The sequence below is a fragment of the Carassius carassius genome, chromosome 10 (genome assembly GCF_963082965.1).
Source record: "Carassius carassius chromosome 10, fCarCar2.1, whole genome shotgun sequence".
In the NCBI taxonomy this organism is placed as follows: domain Eukaryota; kingdom Metazoa; phylum Chordata; class Actinopteri; order Cypriniformes; family Cyprinidae; genus Carassius; species Carassius carassius.
Window position 1 is genome coordinate 17,329,180 of NC_081764.1, and position 16,957 is coordinate 17,346,136.

At 35.7% G+C, this 16,957-nt stretch overlaps 2 protein-coding genes across 5 annotated transcripts; one reads left to right on the plus strand and one right to left on the minus strand.

Moving 5' to 3' along the window:
- Positions 1–108: 108 nt before the first annotated feature.
- LOC132151912 (bcl-2-related ovarian killer protein homolog A-like) lies at positions 109–6,236 on the minus strand. Its single transcript, XM_059560451.1, has 4 exons — positions 5,631–6,236; positions 4,075–4,203; positions 2,317–2,480; positions 109–618 (listed from the first exon to the last, which is right to left on the minus strand). The coding sequence occupies exons 1-4, from the start codon at positions 5,851–5,853 to the stop codon at positions 493–495; spliced, it is 642 nt and encodes a 213-aa protein (XP_059416434.1). The 5' UTR covers positions 5,854–6,236; the 3' UTR covers positions 109–492.
- Positions 6,237–9,222: 2,986 nt separating this feature from the next.
- On the plus strand, positions 9,223–15,693 carry LOC132151913 (serine/threonine-protein kinase 25-like). 4 transcript variants are annotated; one of them, XM_059560455.1, is made up of 11 exons: positions 9,223–9,551; positions 11,513–11,743; positions 12,570–12,626; positions 12,806–12,914; positions 12,999–13,156; positions 13,353–13,538; positions 14,106–14,251; positions 14,338–14,446; positions 14,883–14,954; positions 15,093–15,229; positions 15,323–15,693. In XM_059560455.1, exons 1-11 carry the CDS (start codon positions 9,522–9,524, stop codon positions 15,351–15,353), a joined length of 1,266 nt encoding a protein of 421 aa, XP_059416438.1. In that variant the 5' UTR covers positions 9,223–9,521; the 3' UTR covers positions 15,354–15,693. The 4 variants fall into 4 exon arrangements, with proteins under 4 accessions (XP_059416438.1, XP_059416437.1, XP_059416436.1 ...); XM_059560454.1 differs by having other exon boundaries at positions 15,424–15,693; XM_059560453.1 differs by lacking the exon at positions 9,223–9,551 and adding an exon at positions 11,216–11,371.
- Positions 15,694–16,957: the final 1,264 nt, after the last annotated feature.

The window sequence follows — 16,957 nt, forward strand, 5'->3', positions numbered from 1 at the left end:
TATTATCCTGATACTGATCTCCATTTCACACACAGATATACTCCAAGCCATTTTTCACACCACTTGAGAAAGTGAAATAATGAAATAAAATATAATATAATAAAAATATAATAATAATCAGAGAAACTTTCTGACAAGAAAAGTTGGTCTAGGCAGCATTGTTCATGTACATGAACACTATTTCAATACAAAGGTCACGATAGCTTCCTCTCAGCTTTGTCCCACACATGGTGTTTTACATATCAGCATTAGGTTCAATAAAATTGGAAACAGCAAGGAATGCCAAGAGTGCAAGAGCCCAGGTTAAACACATAACAAAGCCTTAAATATATTGTTTCATCTTGGAGCGCAAGAATATCCTTTAAAGGAAAAGTGCAAACTTTGTGCAAGTGTAAACACATCATGAGCAGTGAAAGGCTTAAGCATTGACTAGGAACCCCTTCTGCCAGTTTTGGGAGTGTCCAGCTGTTCGTCACTTGTTTGTGCTGCTCTTTATTTTTCTCTCAGCAGGTAGAAGACCACAGCCTTGAGGAAGTGACCACAGGCACAGGCAGCTGCCACCAGCCAATGAGAACGCAAACTGGGATCTGTATTGACTACACACTTTGTAATGTCCACCTGTAAAAGAACAGAGAAAATATGAACAAAATAAACACCAATTACACAAATAAACATACAACTTTTTTTTCTGAGTTCATCTGGCAATAGCAAAAGGAAAAAGCAACTGCTGTTTGCACTCAACTATGTGTCTTTTAGGCCAAAGCCAACATTCAGTAGTCTAAACATGTTATATTTCAGTATGCAGCTTTCCAAGTTCCAAATTAGCTTAGTACGCATTCAGATGATTAAAGTAAAATTTGTTTGGATCAATTTTATAAGAAGCAAATTTACCCACACAAGAGAGATAATATAATATTATGCTAACTGTGATAGAACGGTGTTCTAAAAATATTAAATATTTCTTATATTATTCATTTTTCAAAATCTTATTAATCACGTTAAGAACTGTTTATAAGTTCGAAAAAAACCCATTTTGTTTGTAAAATAGGTCTTAATTTTTTTTTTTTAAGAAAATAAAAAAAACCCGGTAAAAACAGTAGTTTTGTTAAATTGTATTACAGTTTAAAATATTTATTTTCCTATTTTCATATGTTTTGTGTCACATGATCCCTTAGAATCATTCTATATAAAATTATTTGGTGCTCAAGAAACATTTCTTATTGATGTTAATGTTGAATTTTGTTATTGCTGCTTAAAATCTTTTGTGGAAACTAAAGAAAGAAAAATAAATAATGGTTATATTCAGCAAGGATGCATTAGACTGATAAAAAGTGACAGTAAAGACATTTATAATGTTCAAAAGATTTCTATTTTAAAATACAGTTCTTTCTAATGTTCTAGTTATCACATAATCCTTAAAATATTTATCATGAAAACCATATTAAGCAGAAAAAAACTGGTTTCAACATTGACAATAAAAACAATTATTAATAATTGAGTACCAATAACAATTTCTAATCATTTAGCACCGAATCAGCATTTTAGAATGATTTCTGAAGGATCATGTGATACTGATGGGTGCCGAAAATTTAGCTTTGCCATCGCAGGAATAAATATCATTAAGTTAGAAAATAGTTATTTAAATTGTTTTCCTTTTATTTCTGCAGCCTTGCTGAAAATAAACAAATAAATAAAAAACATCTGATATATTTCAAATTTTTAACCACCATTATATAACATAATAATATAATATATTAATTTACCCCAGTATTTCTTTGTTTGATTATTGGGTCTCAAAAGGTTATTATCTACAAAGTCCCAAAAACAGATGTAGATAACTTTGAGGGAAGTTGTGAGGCCTGTATGAATTGCATATGGGCCTATTATAAGTGCATGTTGAATCTGCCTGAAAAGAGACAGTCTAATGAGCACAGACACCACAGACATGCCCTGCTGAAACAGCCACACATACTAGCACAGCTCCTCATTCAACAGGATCACTGATCTGTGCCGTGTTTCTGAGAGATTGATCATAAGCTGCATGAACAGCGCATGTTCTGTCTAAATACTGGAAAAAGACGAAAGGGCAGAAGTCTGTGTACTTTCTGGGCCTTAGATCTATAAACACACAGCACAAAAGGTAATTTCATTTAAAGTAAAAATTGCAATTGCATCCAGAAGTATCACCCAAAAATGAAGATTCTGCCATCATTTAGTCAGCCTCATGATGTTCCAAACCTGTATGACAATCTCTCTTCTGCTTTTTTTTTTTCAATTGTTAATTGATTGTATTGTACTAATGGATTTACTGCTTACCCAGCCTCCTCTCCTCTTTAACCATGACACTAGGCTCTTGCGAACAAACTCGCCCATGCAGTCGACAATGGTGTGCACCATCGCTGGATGCCCTTGCCGAACACAGTCCACAGCCAGAGCTCCGGCCACGGCATACAGAGACACAATCTTCCCCCATGTTACACCTGTAGAGAGACAAAGATGGACACCAATATAATCCAACTGAAAGTCTGTCCTTGTCCATGGATATTTAGAATATTTAAAATTCTACATTGCAAGATCATGTACCATTTAATCTCCTGTGTTGCCTGTTTTAACCAATTTAAATATTGTTGGCTCCACAAAGAGGTAAAGTGTCCTAGCTAATGCAGGTAGCAGAGCCGACAACTGCATTATAAGCATAATCAAATCACATATTTCTACTGACAGCATATACTGTACACCGTCACTACTGTATGTGTGTGTATTGGTGAAAGCGTGTATGAAAATCATAAACACTCAACACAATACCTGATAATCCCTCAACCATTGTTATATAACTCGCAGGCAAGCTGTCAGCTAGTGTCACTCAGAAAGACAAGCACAATAGAAAAATAAAACGATATCTATCTATATATATATATATATATATATATATATATATATATATATATATATATATATATATATATATATATATATATATATGTGTGTGTGTCTGTGTGTGTGTGTGTGTGTGTGTGTGTGTGTGACCTTGGACCACAAAACCAGTCGTAAGTGTCAATCTAAGTGTCATCTAATCAAAGCTGAATAAACAAGCTTTCCATTGATGTATGGTTTATTAGGATCTGACAATATTTTTCTGAGATACAACTATTTAAAAAATCTGGAATCTGAGGGTGCAAAAAAATCTAAATACTGAGAAAATTGTCTTTGATGCTGTCAAAACGAATTCTTAGCAATGTATATTACAATCTAAACTTAAGTTTTTATATATTTACGGTAGGAACTGATATCTCAGTTCACGGATCACAACCCCTTTAAAAATTGCACCATTATTTAAATTGTGTTAGAAATATTCACAGTAAAGAAAAAAAACACTAACTATATAGTTGCACAGTAATATGAAAAAGTGAACAGAGGGTTTAAAAAAATTATAATAAAGTGAACACCAATTACCAATTCAGCTGCACTGCTTCAGGACAGGTATGAGGACAGACGGGAGGTGCAAGGTTATCACTGGGTGCAGCACTTTTGTGTCTTTTGATGCACTGTTTTGACTGACATGAGCAGTTATGCTTTAACACATTAGGTGAACATGTTACAGCACATCTTAAGAGCTGTGCATGTTAAAAAAAAGAACATGATTTACTAAACCCTGCCGTAAATCTGGGAGGTCAAATAGGGTTGCAGTCATATGAACTAAGCTGAATCCCAGGGGTTTGTGCTAAATTTGAGCAATGTACAGTATGCTGCAGAGGGAATGAGAACTTCCATGGTGCCCAGACACTGTTTCCTTTCAAGAAAAATCCATATTTTATGGTACTTTTCAGAATTTTCATTTTTGGGTGAATTGTCCCTTTATGGTACTGTAAATATACATTCTTTATTCAGCAACTGAACAAAAACATCATATTAAGAATAAATAAACCAGGTTTTATATTGTTTTCGCAGAATAAATGATCCTCTGTTTTAGTGTGAGTATTTGCTACTGCTTAACTGCAAGGATGGACAACTTCTCTAGAACCAGATGCACCGTTTTCTGTACTAAATGAATATTGAGACAAGGCACTGTCCAACCTGTAGAGAAGATTTCTGCAGCGACAGCCAAAAAGGCATCAGAGACTATACTCTCAGAAGAAATCGAGATGTTGAGCTGTCTTGCTACGTTGCAGTACACATTGGGTCGCAGGTACTCCAGCTCATCACCTAGGAGACAGAGAGATAAATGTGTTTTTAGTTTCCCTCGGCTGAAATGATCGGCTTTCTTCTCACAGGAAGAAACTGTCTAGAGTCTTATTGAATAAAATCACTAATTCAGAGAAGCTTGACACAGTGACAATTACTGCAATCTAGCCTGCTATTAATACCACTGTTTATATACTTTCATTTCAGAAGCAAATCAAGGGATGTAAACTTTTGTTCTGCTTTTACTGTATATTGCATAAATATATAATAATTATGAAACTGTCAGGAATAGTTTGGCCAAAATGAACATTTGCTGACAAGTTAAATGAGAGTTCAAACAGCTGATAAAAGCACCACAATAAGTAATCCACATGACTATAGTCCATCAATTGATGTACTGTGAAGCAAAAAGCTTGTTTGTAGGAAACAAATCCATCAATGCATTTTAACTTTAAACCAAGTAATGCATTGCTAAATTTCTCCAAATCTGTTCCAGTGAAAAAAAAACTCATCTACATCTTCGATGGTGAATTTTCCCAAAATTGTCATTTTTTGGGTGAACTATTCCTTTAAATAAGTCTGGCTATGTGTTGAGTTATGTCTCACACACATGAATCATCTGTCTTAAGTGATTCAGGTGGGTGAGGTGCAAGGAGTACAGGGCTTGCAGGACAGTACAGGATTAACCTAGTTAAATACGGGTGGGAAACCCTCAGTCATTCTTGTGATAATGATCTGCGTGTTTGCATGCTTTGTCCATAAAAAGCAGCTCCCCACAGTTACACAATTGTCTCAGATTAAAATTCTTGTGCTTTCTCTTTTAGGAGAAAACAGGTTCTTACAGAAGAATGACAGATGAGAGTCACTCAGGATAGTCATGTGGTACATGTTAAGCCACTTGTAGTGTGTCTGATCAACAGATGATGTGAGATGAAACGCTATCATAGCCATTACACATCCAATCTCATGAAAGGAAGAAAGAAAGGAATGTGGAAGATGGTTCAACATGGTGCAAAAGGCAAAGCACTTGTATGGTTTGGCTTTGAGGAAGCTGAGAAACATGTTTATTTTTATTTCTGAAAGTTCACAGAACATTCATGAATGCCCCATTTTATTTCTGTATTTGTTTTTATTTTATTTTTGGTATTAACCGGACAAGCACGGCTCAAGAAAAAAATGAAACCGACAGGAAGTTCTGTGCAGTATTAGCTCTTAAGACAAATCCACTATAACCTCTATATAGCAAACCACAATTGAAACAGATAGGCTACTGTAGATAAGTATACAGCTTATCCTCTAGTTACTAGCTCTTCTACATACACACACACACACACACACACACACAAACACGTGTGTGTTCACTTCACTATAGTACATAACACCTTGGCAAACCCCCATAATCATAATCATGAATGTATAGCCTACATGTGAAACGTCAGATGTCTTACCCAACCACAGAAGAACTGAAGACACCTCAGCCAGTGTTCCTCCAGATCCCTGCTCTGGTTTAGACAATCCGATTTCAGCCCGATGAAGTCTGGAATGAATGTAATCCTTACACAAGACTTTAGACTGAGACACGAGCTCCTTATCCGTGGGAGAGCGGTCAAACACCTCCAGGACTTCAGCCGCAAACACTGAGGAGCGGCGCAACATCTCCATGCCCTTCATGAGTGGAGAGAGAGAGATCGATTCCAATCAGCTGACAACCTCCACCTTTATCGTCGTGTACGGAACTGATCCTTCTCCTCCTTCTTCTGTTTCCAAAGTCTGATGGCGCATTAAACGATCTGCATAAAGAAGAAAACTCGTGTGTTTTACTGCATCAGTAGAAAAGACTCGCTCTCATCTTCTGTCGGATTGAACGTGAACCTATTAAAGCGGACAAAAGAGCAGAGAGTCAGTGATCAATTGCTTGTGCGGTTTCTCGCAAGTCATTTAAATCCCCCAAAAGTCTCAAATAGAGACACTTTCAACGACATCGGAGGTGCAGTCTGTGAGGGTGAGATTAAAGTGCAGTCGGGAGGCTGAGAGGCAGCGCGGTCTTCGCTGTGTTTGGATGGGCTGCACGCATCAAGTCTCCTTCTATGGAAAAGCTCTCCGTTAAGGCGGAGATAATCAGCTCTGTTGTGGTTTCATATCCGCCCTTCTAGATGAGCCAGTGTTTAGATAGATAGATAGAATTAAAGAGATCTATCCATCTTCATTGTAAGATATAAAATAACAGAAAATGTACTGGGAGCTCATTACCAGGACATTCTATCCATTGATTTAGTCTGTCTGTCTCGTCTTTAATGAAAATAATGTCTGAGATAAAAATGGTATCAGGGTATATTTTGGGTGTTTAGGTCTATGACAACACAGTGTGATGTAAAATTTTAAATAGGCTAGGCCTACCTGTTAAAAATATATATAAATAAATAAGTAAGTGTATCTATCTAATATTGTCACTCATTTGAATCATGTAAATTGCAAAACTATAATTTAATACAAAACAATGGACTACAATATAACAACATATGTTTTAGTCAAGTGTGCTTTTTTCAGCCGCAAACTCACTGCATTCTCTTATAACAAGAACAGTTTTGTGAATAAAATGTTTGTAAAATGAATTTAAAGGTGCAGCTGTTGAACAAAAAAGGGTCATGTTGTTGCTCCAGTCCCACCCACCATCGTTGATAGAGTTGTTTTGCAAGTCTTGACTGTTTTTGTATTAGTTAGAATTCATTAGAGCCACCCAGCTAAAAAAAACATCTGCTTTCCCAAAGAAACATGCGCACACATTAAACCCCAAGATTTGTTTTGACATGTCTAGTGATTCCTTGGAATATGCTGCACATACCAAGTGTCCATTGCTGAATAACTGATTTAATAATGGAATACAATTTTACAAAAAGCTTATTCAAGCACAATACAGTGAACTTCCTCAAAAACAGGGACAATAAAGAACAAAGAGTAGGCTATAGAACGAGATCAACCAGGCAGTTCTGTTCAGCAAGGGAACATAATGAGTTGAAAGCAGTTGCACACTACTTTACAGTTCCTTTTTTTTTTACCACATTTGAAGCTTCCTCTGTATCCCAATTTAAAAACTAAAATGTTCAATCTGATTATAAGGCCTATTTAAAATAGCTTGTGACAGTTTATCTTGTTAAAATGCAACTCAATACTGAATACAGACAAATGGAGGCCATGCTGCTGCAGTTTACATTTCATTCATTTCCAGTGAATGAGACACTGTAGAGAGCAGATATCTTCAGAAAGTTGTAACACACCACACCTCTGAGGAATAATATTTGTCTGCGGAATCCCTACATGCCTCTGCATGCCCATCATAACTTCTCGTAGTTACTTTTTTTTCTTCATATGTGGCTTTTATAATCAAAATTGAGATAGGATAACATTATAGATACAAATACAATCTTGTAAGTTTACAAATCGACAATTACTTTGAACCCTGATATAAATGTAAATAAATTTATCTTGGCTTCGGACAATATTTTTGTACTATACTGCTCCCTTCAGGGAAAAGGAGGAAGCTACGCAAAAACCATAACAATTTCCTTAGTACCACAAAATTATTTATTTGATTCACCATTTCTCTAATAATGCAGCTGTCAGTTTGACAGCTGTAACAGGAACATCCATAGCTGATTGTGATCTGGAAATAAATTATATCTTTAAATGTTTGTGGATTAAAAATCAATTATCAGAAAAACACTGATAAAAGACTCAGAATCATAAAAAAGATTCCACACAAGTAATCTTGCTGTGAGGGGAAGCTGCTTCCTGTTTGAGGACTAATGCATTAAGTATGCTTTACAACTTCTGCCAGAAAAAAATATAATTATTATAATAATGACTTATAAATAAATATCTGACCACAAAGACCAGTTAAGGCTTTGGGTTAGAAAATGTTCTCTTAGAAAAACATCTAAACTATAATTACCTTGAACTCAATATAAGCACCAACAGAGCACTTAATTATGGCAACAAAACAAGCATGTTAAGCCAGTATGAAGGACATTTTGCATATTAAAAATGTTTCAAGATTGCATACTCAGAATCCGATTTAAAATGTCTATGGATGTGATGTCTAGCCTACAAAGGCATTTTGTCAATTAGATAATTTATTTTATAAACATTCAAAGAAAAACAAGTGTGAAAAATGATATGAAGCTATTATACAAAATATAAAACAAAAAGAAAACTATTTAAGGTGACCAAAACTGAAACTAAACAATATTGAAATATTGGAACTGTCCCTAGAAGATAATTTGACGGAATAATAACTAACCACTGTGACCACTAAGAAAATGTTAGTGAGATCATAATCTTGATTTAGAACAAAGCAAAGCAGGTAAAAAATTGCTATCACGTAGCCTACATTGCAGTTGTTTTTCCAATTAATTAAAGAAATTAAATATTGTTTTAATTCAAGTTTTGTGTGAGTGAGGTTTAGGGGAATAAACCAAAAAATCACTTAAAATGTCCATCTATTGTATGATAAATAGGAAATGTTTAAGCTAAGTAAAAATGTTAATGTTTTTAAGAAGAAGAAGTGAAGTGACATTCGGCCAAGTATGGTGACCCATACTCAGAATTTGTGCTCTGCATTTAACCCATCCGAAGTGCACACACACACAGAGCAGTGAACACACACACACACACACTGTGAGCACACACCCGGAGCAGTGGGCAGCCATTTATGCTGCGGCGCCCGGGGAGCAGTTGGGGGTTCGGTGCCTTGCTCAAGGGCACTTCAGTCGTGGTATTGAGGGTGGAGAGAGAACTGTACATGCACTCCCCCCACCCACAATTCCTGCCGGCCCGGGACGGTTAAAGATGTTAAAGACATGTTAAAGATTTACAAAAAGATACTCACTTACCTAAATTGTAAATCTCTAAAAAATTTCTTTGTTGCACAACCTCTATGTAAACACAGCCAAGTTTGCAAAGAAAAAACTTCTCGATGAGTGAAAAACTACGATTCCCAGCAGCCTTTGGGCTTTGAAGGAGATTGTCACGCATGCGCTGAACATAAATCCTCTCTCTTAGTCAAATTAGCGGGATTGCATAGAGGGAGTCTCGCAGGCTCCTGTACAGAGCATAAACTGTAAACATCCACATCAAAGACCGAGTGTCTGCTCTTATGTATGGACAGGATTACATATTAAAATCCTTGTAAACTATAGCGCTGGTCAGTCTGATCCACCGGAATGATTTAGAGAGGCGTGGATTGGGAACAAGCTGTTCCTTTGGTGGGTGGGTGACTGTCCAAGAAGGTGAGAAAGAGGAACATCTGAGAACCCCCGAGCTGGAGGTGGATTAAGCTGGACATGGCACACCTTCAGAACATTCGGAACCAGGTAATCCAGAGAGATGAAGATGACACCTGAAGCCCTCCAGGCTCCAGGCATCGCTTTCATAACTGAGACATTACAGTTAATAATTTTTCTTTTTGCTTGATGATTGAATTTAACATTACAGTGTATTTGTACTATATTAAAGTTTTGTCATAACAGACTATTCCACTAAATATTATAATATAACGAGTACACGTAGTTACACTGAGAAAAAAAATGGTGTGGGATTCAAATAGCTAAACAATTTTCACTTGGAAATGACTTGTAGTTTCTTTGTAATTGTCAGTTTACAGTGTTTTCTTGTTAAACATTCTCCCATAATCGTTGATTTATTTACAACTTCGAAAATTTCAAAGTGTGACATTTACCTATTGTGCACTAAAGTGTAGGTAATGCTTATATGATGTTCCTCTTGGAAAAAATACCAGGTAAATAAAGAAAATACAGTATCTTTCTTAAAAAAATGTTTGGCACACATTACAACTAGGGGTGCATTGAAATTTAAAATGTGGGTAAAATCATAATTTCTATAATTATTATTATTTCTTTATTAATAGTCTTATTTTATTTATGGTTGAAAACTGATATGATGGGCACTATGATTTATGAAAAGTATTCAAATTTCAGTTCCTATCTAGAATTTTGATTTTGAAACAGGGTATTTTGGCCTGTCTAATTAAAACTATTGTCATTTTTATAATCATATAGTCACTAAAATCTTATATTTAACTAATAATGGTATAGTTACTGATAATGACCATTATTTAACTGTCCCCACATTTTGCACAATCCTGCTACCACACGATACTCCCTGTATCGCCCATGATATCAGAATCAGAACCCTTTAAACCACTAACATTTTTTTTAATGTCCTTTTAATTTTGACATTTATTTAACTTTTATTGCTAGAGCTTTGCAGAATATCTAAAATGTTGGTGACAGGGTTGCAAAAATGGCAAAGCCCATGGAAAATGAACATATAATGTCTGATGGTCAACATTTTTTGTATTGTGCATAGGGTTGCAAAGGGGTGGAACATTTCTGTAACATTCCCAAAAAAATCCCTGGCATATTCCAAAATAAATCATGGAATGTTTCCGAAATTGTCTGGAAATTTTCCACCTTTTTTATTTTTTTATTGAGAATATACACTTTTTGACAACACCATAATAAAAAGAGAAAAAAGAGGAAATCCCAGTGTAGAGCTGTAGTTATGTTAAATATGAGACAGTGTGGTTATTTTATATCGATCCAGATGATAATGGATGCCATCTGTTTATAGTTTAACAGGTTTTTGTTATGTTGCACACGTGCACATTTTGTTGATCAGTATGATAACTGCAGTGAATCATGTTTTGATGAGGGTTGAACTTCGGAGTGTCTTTTGAAGAAAGGTGCAGCTGGCCAGTTTCTGAGAAGTGTTAAATATATCCTGTTGATCTCATTTTATAGAGAATCCAATGGGCGGACCTGTAAAGGTCTGCGTTTTGATTGCTCAATGTTTTAAAAAGGTGCAATAAAAGTGTGACGAATGCTGAAATCAGATGTTTAGCTGATACCAAGAGGAAGACTTATCTCCTGAACTTTGAATCTTGTCGTCAAAAGAGCTTGTTGTTGTTTTGATAAAACAGTGCCACTTCCAGATGGATTGTCTACAATTTATCTTTATGCTGTACTGAACAAGAAAGCAGATGCTCCTAGTGCTTTCCCAGTGGAAAGGCGGAAGAAAAATGAAAAAACTGCTTAAAAACCTACATGGGATTGCGCACAGTTCTCTTTATAGGTTCTCATCTTCTCCAGACCTTCAGTGGAGTGATGATTGGGTAGATCTTCCTGCATTTGTTGATCTGTTGCTTGAATAAAAGGACAACACGTCCATCTCGGGTGTAAAGAAAACACACAATATTGGATCTTGTCATCGATATCTGGTAAGAATTTTTACATCTTTCTTGTTTTTCCTTTAGAACTCATGTTTGAATCCTGAGGAGTACTTCACTAAGTTGGAACGAATTGGTAAAGGCTCTTTTGGAGAGGTATACAAGGGCATAAACAACCGCACGAAAGAAGTGCTGGCCATTAAGATTATTGACTTGGAGGAGGCAGAGGATGAGATTGAAGACATCCAGCAGGAGATCACGGTGCTCAGCCAGTGTGACAGCCCTTACGTCACCAAATACTACGGCTCCTACTTGACGGTTTGTGGAGATTTCTTTCTTTCATGCACAGCACTTATTATATTGCATTATATTTGTGCTTTTTTAAAGGAATAGATTTCCCAGACGGCATCCTTAACAAAACAAAACAAAAAAAAATGACTTCCTGGTAACACTTTACAATGACATTGATATAATATATTTATATTTCAGTAGCTGAAATAAAGTTAAAAATAATGTTAAGTGGAATAAGTTTACTTTGGAGTACTAAAATGGAAATAAAAGCTATATGGAATAAAATAAACCGTAATAATACCTTACATAAAGCCTTTATGTATAACGCCTTATAAAGGTATTGATAATGTATAATGTAATGCATTTATACCTTTTTATAAATAAACAATAGTTTAAAATGGATTATAATATTTAAAGGTTTGTCTTGTTTTAGTGCATTATAATTTCTAAAGGTGTAACAGTGAACGGATCAGATATTTTATGATGAATTCTAACTGGTTACAATTATTTGAGCTCATGCAATGCTTTTATAATGCACTATATACAGACTGCAGGTAAATTGATATTAGACTAATATAAATGTAAAGACTAATAAAAAATGACAAACACACATAACATTACTAAAGCTTCCAATTAAATTGAGAACTGAAAATGGGAAAAAATAAATAAAAGCTAATTAAAAATGTAATAACATATACTATAGTAGTATATAAATAATGCTAAAATAACAGTCTAAAATTTCTAAAAGTATAAAAGTGCACCATAAATGGGGTCATGCTTTGCTGAACTGTTCCGTTTTCGAGAACGTCAGTTCCATTTATAGTTCCATTTTCTGGTGTGTTGTGTGTCTCAGGGCTCTAAATTATGGATAATCATGGAATATTTGGGAGGTGGATCGGCTCTAGACCTGGTGAGTTGGTCTTTTCAGCATGTTTGTGGGTTTCCTTAAAGTGAGGAATAACTTATTCTTCCCTTCCCTTCAAAGGAAAATTACTTTGTGGAAAAAAGAGAGAAAAAATCCTCTGGAAAAAGGTCAATGGCACAGGAAATATCACTGTCTTTAACATCCTCTAATGTGTTTGTGCACAGCTAAGGCCGGGACCTCTGGAAGAAGCATATATCGCCATCATTCTCAGAGAAATACTGAAAGGACTCGTCTACCTCCACTCAGAGAGGAAGATTCACAGAGATATCAAGGGTCTGGATGCAAAACGTACCTCTGTTTAGTTCATTTTAGTCCTGTGAAGTGCCTTACATTAATAACTCTACTTTTTGCTTACAGCGGCCAATGTGTTACTATCTGAACATGGACAAGTCAAGCTGGCAGACTTTGGAGTGGCCGGCCAGTTAACAGACACACAAATTAAGAGAAACACATTTGTAGGAACTCCATTTTGGATGGCACCAGAGGTCATTAAACAGTCTGCATATGACTTCAAGGTACAAGTTCTTCCTTGTCTCGCTTGTCATTTAGCTGACAGGTATCATGTTTAAGTTCTCCATGTGAACATCTGTTAACTGGTCAAGACTGCTTCTGTTGCATGATGAAAATAAACTCAATTAAATATTCAGGGACAGACAGATGGCACAACTACTCACCCCCATTTTTCACCCTTTTACCTTCTCTCTGTCTTAGGCTGACATCTGGTCATTGGGTATCACAGCCATCGAACTGGCTAAAGGAGAGCCACCCAACTCAGAACTTCACCCCATGAGAGTCTTGTTCCTCATCCCTAAAAATAACCCACCCACACTGGAGGGGTCATACAGCAAAGCCTTTAAGGACTTTGTTGAAGCTTGTCTCAATAAAGATCCACGATTTGTTAGTACCTCTCTTTTTCAATACCTTCATTTAAGTATATATATATATATATATATATATATATATATATATATACACACACACACACACACACATATATTATGGCTGTGCAAAAAAAGAAAAAAGGTGCTCCATTGTTTAGTAGTATATATCCAGCATGTGCGTTCAGATCAGGGTTGCCAGGTTTTCACAACAAAGCCTGCCCATATTAATGTTTCAATCTACATATTTTGGATGTCTTAAATAAACCCCATACCTAAATTTAACAACTACCATACTATTAATAAGCAGCAAATTAGGACTTTATCGAGGCATAGTTAATAGTGAGAATTGGTCTTTAAAATAAAGTGTTACCGAATTTTAATCTCGTTTATCAGTTAATGCCATATAATATAAAATAATATAAAAATAATTACAAATTATTACATAGGATTGAATTAGAATATAAGAAATTCTATTAAAACTGTAAGATGCCACTGATGCCTTTAGTATAAACTGGCTGATTCAGTTTTAAAACATGAGGTAAACTGCTTTTACTTTTTGTGACGTGCTGTTTGCATCCAACAGAGACCGACAGCCAAAGAGCTTCTGAAGCACAAGTTCATCACCCGCTACAACAAGAAAACCTCGTACCTGGCAGAGCTCATCGATCGATATCGCCACTGGAAGTCAGAGGGCCACGGGGACGAGTCGAGCTCGGATGACTCTGACATGTATGTGTCCGCTTTACATTCCTAGAGAATCTGCAAACTTGTGAAATCTGTAACCAGTATGTGTACTCTGTGTGTTTTACAATTAGGGATGGGGAGGGGGATGACAGAGACCAGTGTCCCGTGTGGACCTTCCCCACTGTACGGCCCACTTCCATGAACAAGTTACAGAGAGGTTTCACCCATTTAGACAGTAAGGTAAAAATGTGTTCTGAAGCCTTTGCAGAACAAAAGCAACATAAAAGCAGAATCTGTATTATATAGATAGCATAAAGGGTGTTTAAACAGTATTTTTATAGAGGTAGCATATTTATCTACACAGGAATCACAATCGCAGGAAATGAATTAAAGAGCTGCCTCTGATCTTAGGTGTGAAAGGGAACAGATCTGCCCATGTTTAATACTATTTTTATTAAGGCTGCCCGGAAGATTTTTCTTTAGTCAACTAAACGCACTTAAATATATATTGAAATATAAATTTCATTTGGAATATTTTTAGTTTCAAATCATGTTCAGTCTTACAAGGCAGCACTGAGGTCCAGTAACACGAATTTTGTAGTGAATATGATCAGTTTCTTTTCTGACTTTGCAAGTTCATTTGGACTTCACCGTTTTTTTTTTTCTTTTCTAACAGACATCAGATGTTGTGAAGAGGCAGCCAAAGTCACCGTCCCTAACAACGTTCATATCACCCATCTTCAGAGAGGTAAAAAAAAAAAAAAAAAAACCCTACAAAACGGTTTTAATTTTTTTTTTTAATTCAAAAATGTACATTTATGTAAGTGAGCCTTGACCTCCTGCTTCAACGTCAAGTCACAACTCGTGGATTATGTTGTGTTTGCAGCTGAAGGAGAAGCGGCGTGTTAGCGGGAGCGCTGTGTGTGCTCTGGAGGAGCTGGAAAACGCATTTAGCCTCGCAGAGGAGTCCAGCCCTGGAATCTCAGACCGTTTGCTCAAAAACATTATGGAGAGAGTCTGCAGGTAAACAGGTCTTATAGTTAATATACAGTCTCGTCTATGTGTATGTACACACAGTATCTAATTGTATTTGATGTCATTTTCTGATTATGGCAGTTTTTCAGGTCATGCTGATTCAATGCTGTAAGATATTGTCCTGCACCATGGCACTTGCATGCAGAGTGAACTTTGAGACTTCCTGTGTCTCAACTCTGCAGGTTTACACTCAAAAGAAACAGCATGCCTTCAAAACGATGATGTCTGACTGACTGCTGTTCAGCTCCGTCCGATGGAAAGACCGTCCCGATCCCTTCATGAACACCTCCAATCTTTCCATTACAGCTTGTATTAGATGTTTTCTTACAGTTTACTTTATAGTTTTGAAATGTCTAAATCAAATGTGAAATATGAAATGGCAAAGCAAGTTTATGTGTATTCCATTAAATTAAAAAGTACATTGAGCTGTAAATAAACTAGTGTAAAAAGTGTTTATTTCTAAAGTTTGCATTTAGGACATAAATGACAGGGTGAAATGCAGGAAAAGGCTTAAAAGGATTGTTCAGCCAAAAATGAAAATTCTGTCATTTATTTACCCCCGTGTCATTCCAAACCCATAAGACTTCTGTTCAGCTTTGAAACACAAATCTAAAAGAATTCTGGCCCTTCGTTATAAATCCACGGAACCGAAAGTTTGACGCTCTAAAAAGTTCATAAAGAATTGTAAAGAAAACCTTTTCTTTTTTAAGAGACACAATTGTTTTATATTGCTAAATTACATGTTGCAGTTTGCTTACTATATTTGATGTGCTCTATGTGTGTGTGTTGATCAGTGTTTATATGTGAATAAAAGCCTAAATTAAATCGGTTTTTATTGTAAAATCTAGAAAGCAGGGTTATTTTAGTATTATTTATGAATAATATTTAGATTTTGCTTTTATTTCTATATTTTCAGTTTTAAAATGTTAATAATTTTTGTTGTCATTTTATCCTTTTAGTTTCTTATAAAAATGTAATTATTGAAAAGTAAATTTTAGCATTAGATGAGATAGTTTGCCTTGGCAATAAACAAATACGTTTTTCAGTGAATATTTAATAAATTGTTCCTTATAATTGAAATAGGACTTGGATTAAACCAGTCAATTCATATGGATGTTTTAGGTTTTTTTTTTCTCCATTAATTTATGAGTGTTAAAGTTTTGGTGTAATGATCTTTCAATAGAGCAACAGAAATCTCTCAGCTTTCATTAAAATATGTTCATTTGTGTTTTAAAGATGAACAAACTCGTCTCATACAGGGTGAGTAACTCTTAACAATTTTTATTTTTGTGTGAACTAACCATTTAATGCGACAAAAAGATGATAATTAAACGTTTACACAGTTCTGTTTTATTTGATATCCCTTCAGTGTCATAACATGAAACGTGCTATATGCAGTGTGTACAGGAGCAACGCCTCAGCAGCAGCAGCATGCTACACAAAATAAATAGTAAAGCTGGAAAAAGTGATTTCATCAAAACTCAGTTTAACGCCTCTGAATGAGACAGGAAACTGAGGTCTTTGAGTAAACTCCCTTTTCTCATGCTTAGCAATCCAGGATGGAAAAGAACCCTTCATCCATCCTTCTTATTGCCAGATACAGAAAACGAGGAAGAAAATGATTCCAGTCCTTGCACCATAAAATGTACAAAAATGGGTGGAGACCATAAGCCCAAACAGTGCATTAGTGAACACATCAGACTAGCTGAGCTCATG

Excerpts from the sequence above, each read along its gene's own strand:
- LOC132151912 (XM_059560451.1), bottom strand. The coding sequence starts at position 5,853 with ATGAAGGGCATGGAGATGTTGCGCCGCTCCTCAGTGTTTGCGGCTGAA. Across the intron at positions 4,204-5,630 it reads TTCAGTTCTTCTGTGGTTGG|GTGATGAGCTGGAGTACCTG; the intron begins GTAAGACATCTG and ends TCTGTCTCCTAG. Across the intron at positions 2,481-4,074 it reads TGCAGAAATCTTCTCTACAG|GTGTAACATGGGGGAAGATT; the intron begins GTTGGACAGTGC and ends GTCTCTCTACAG.
- LOC132151913 (XM_059560452.1), top strand. The coding sequence starts at position 11,240 with ATGCTCCTAGTGCTTTCCCAGTGGAAAGGCGGAAGAAAAATGAAAAAA. Across the intron at positions 11,744-12,569 it reads ACTACGGCTCCTACTTGACG|GGCTCTAAATTATGGATAAT; the intron begins GTTTGTGGAGAT and ends TGTGTGTCTCAG. Across the intron at positions 13,539-14,105 it reads TCAATAAAGATCCACGATTT|AGACCGACAGCCAAAGAGCT; the intron begins GTTAGTACCTCT and ends TGCATCCAACAG.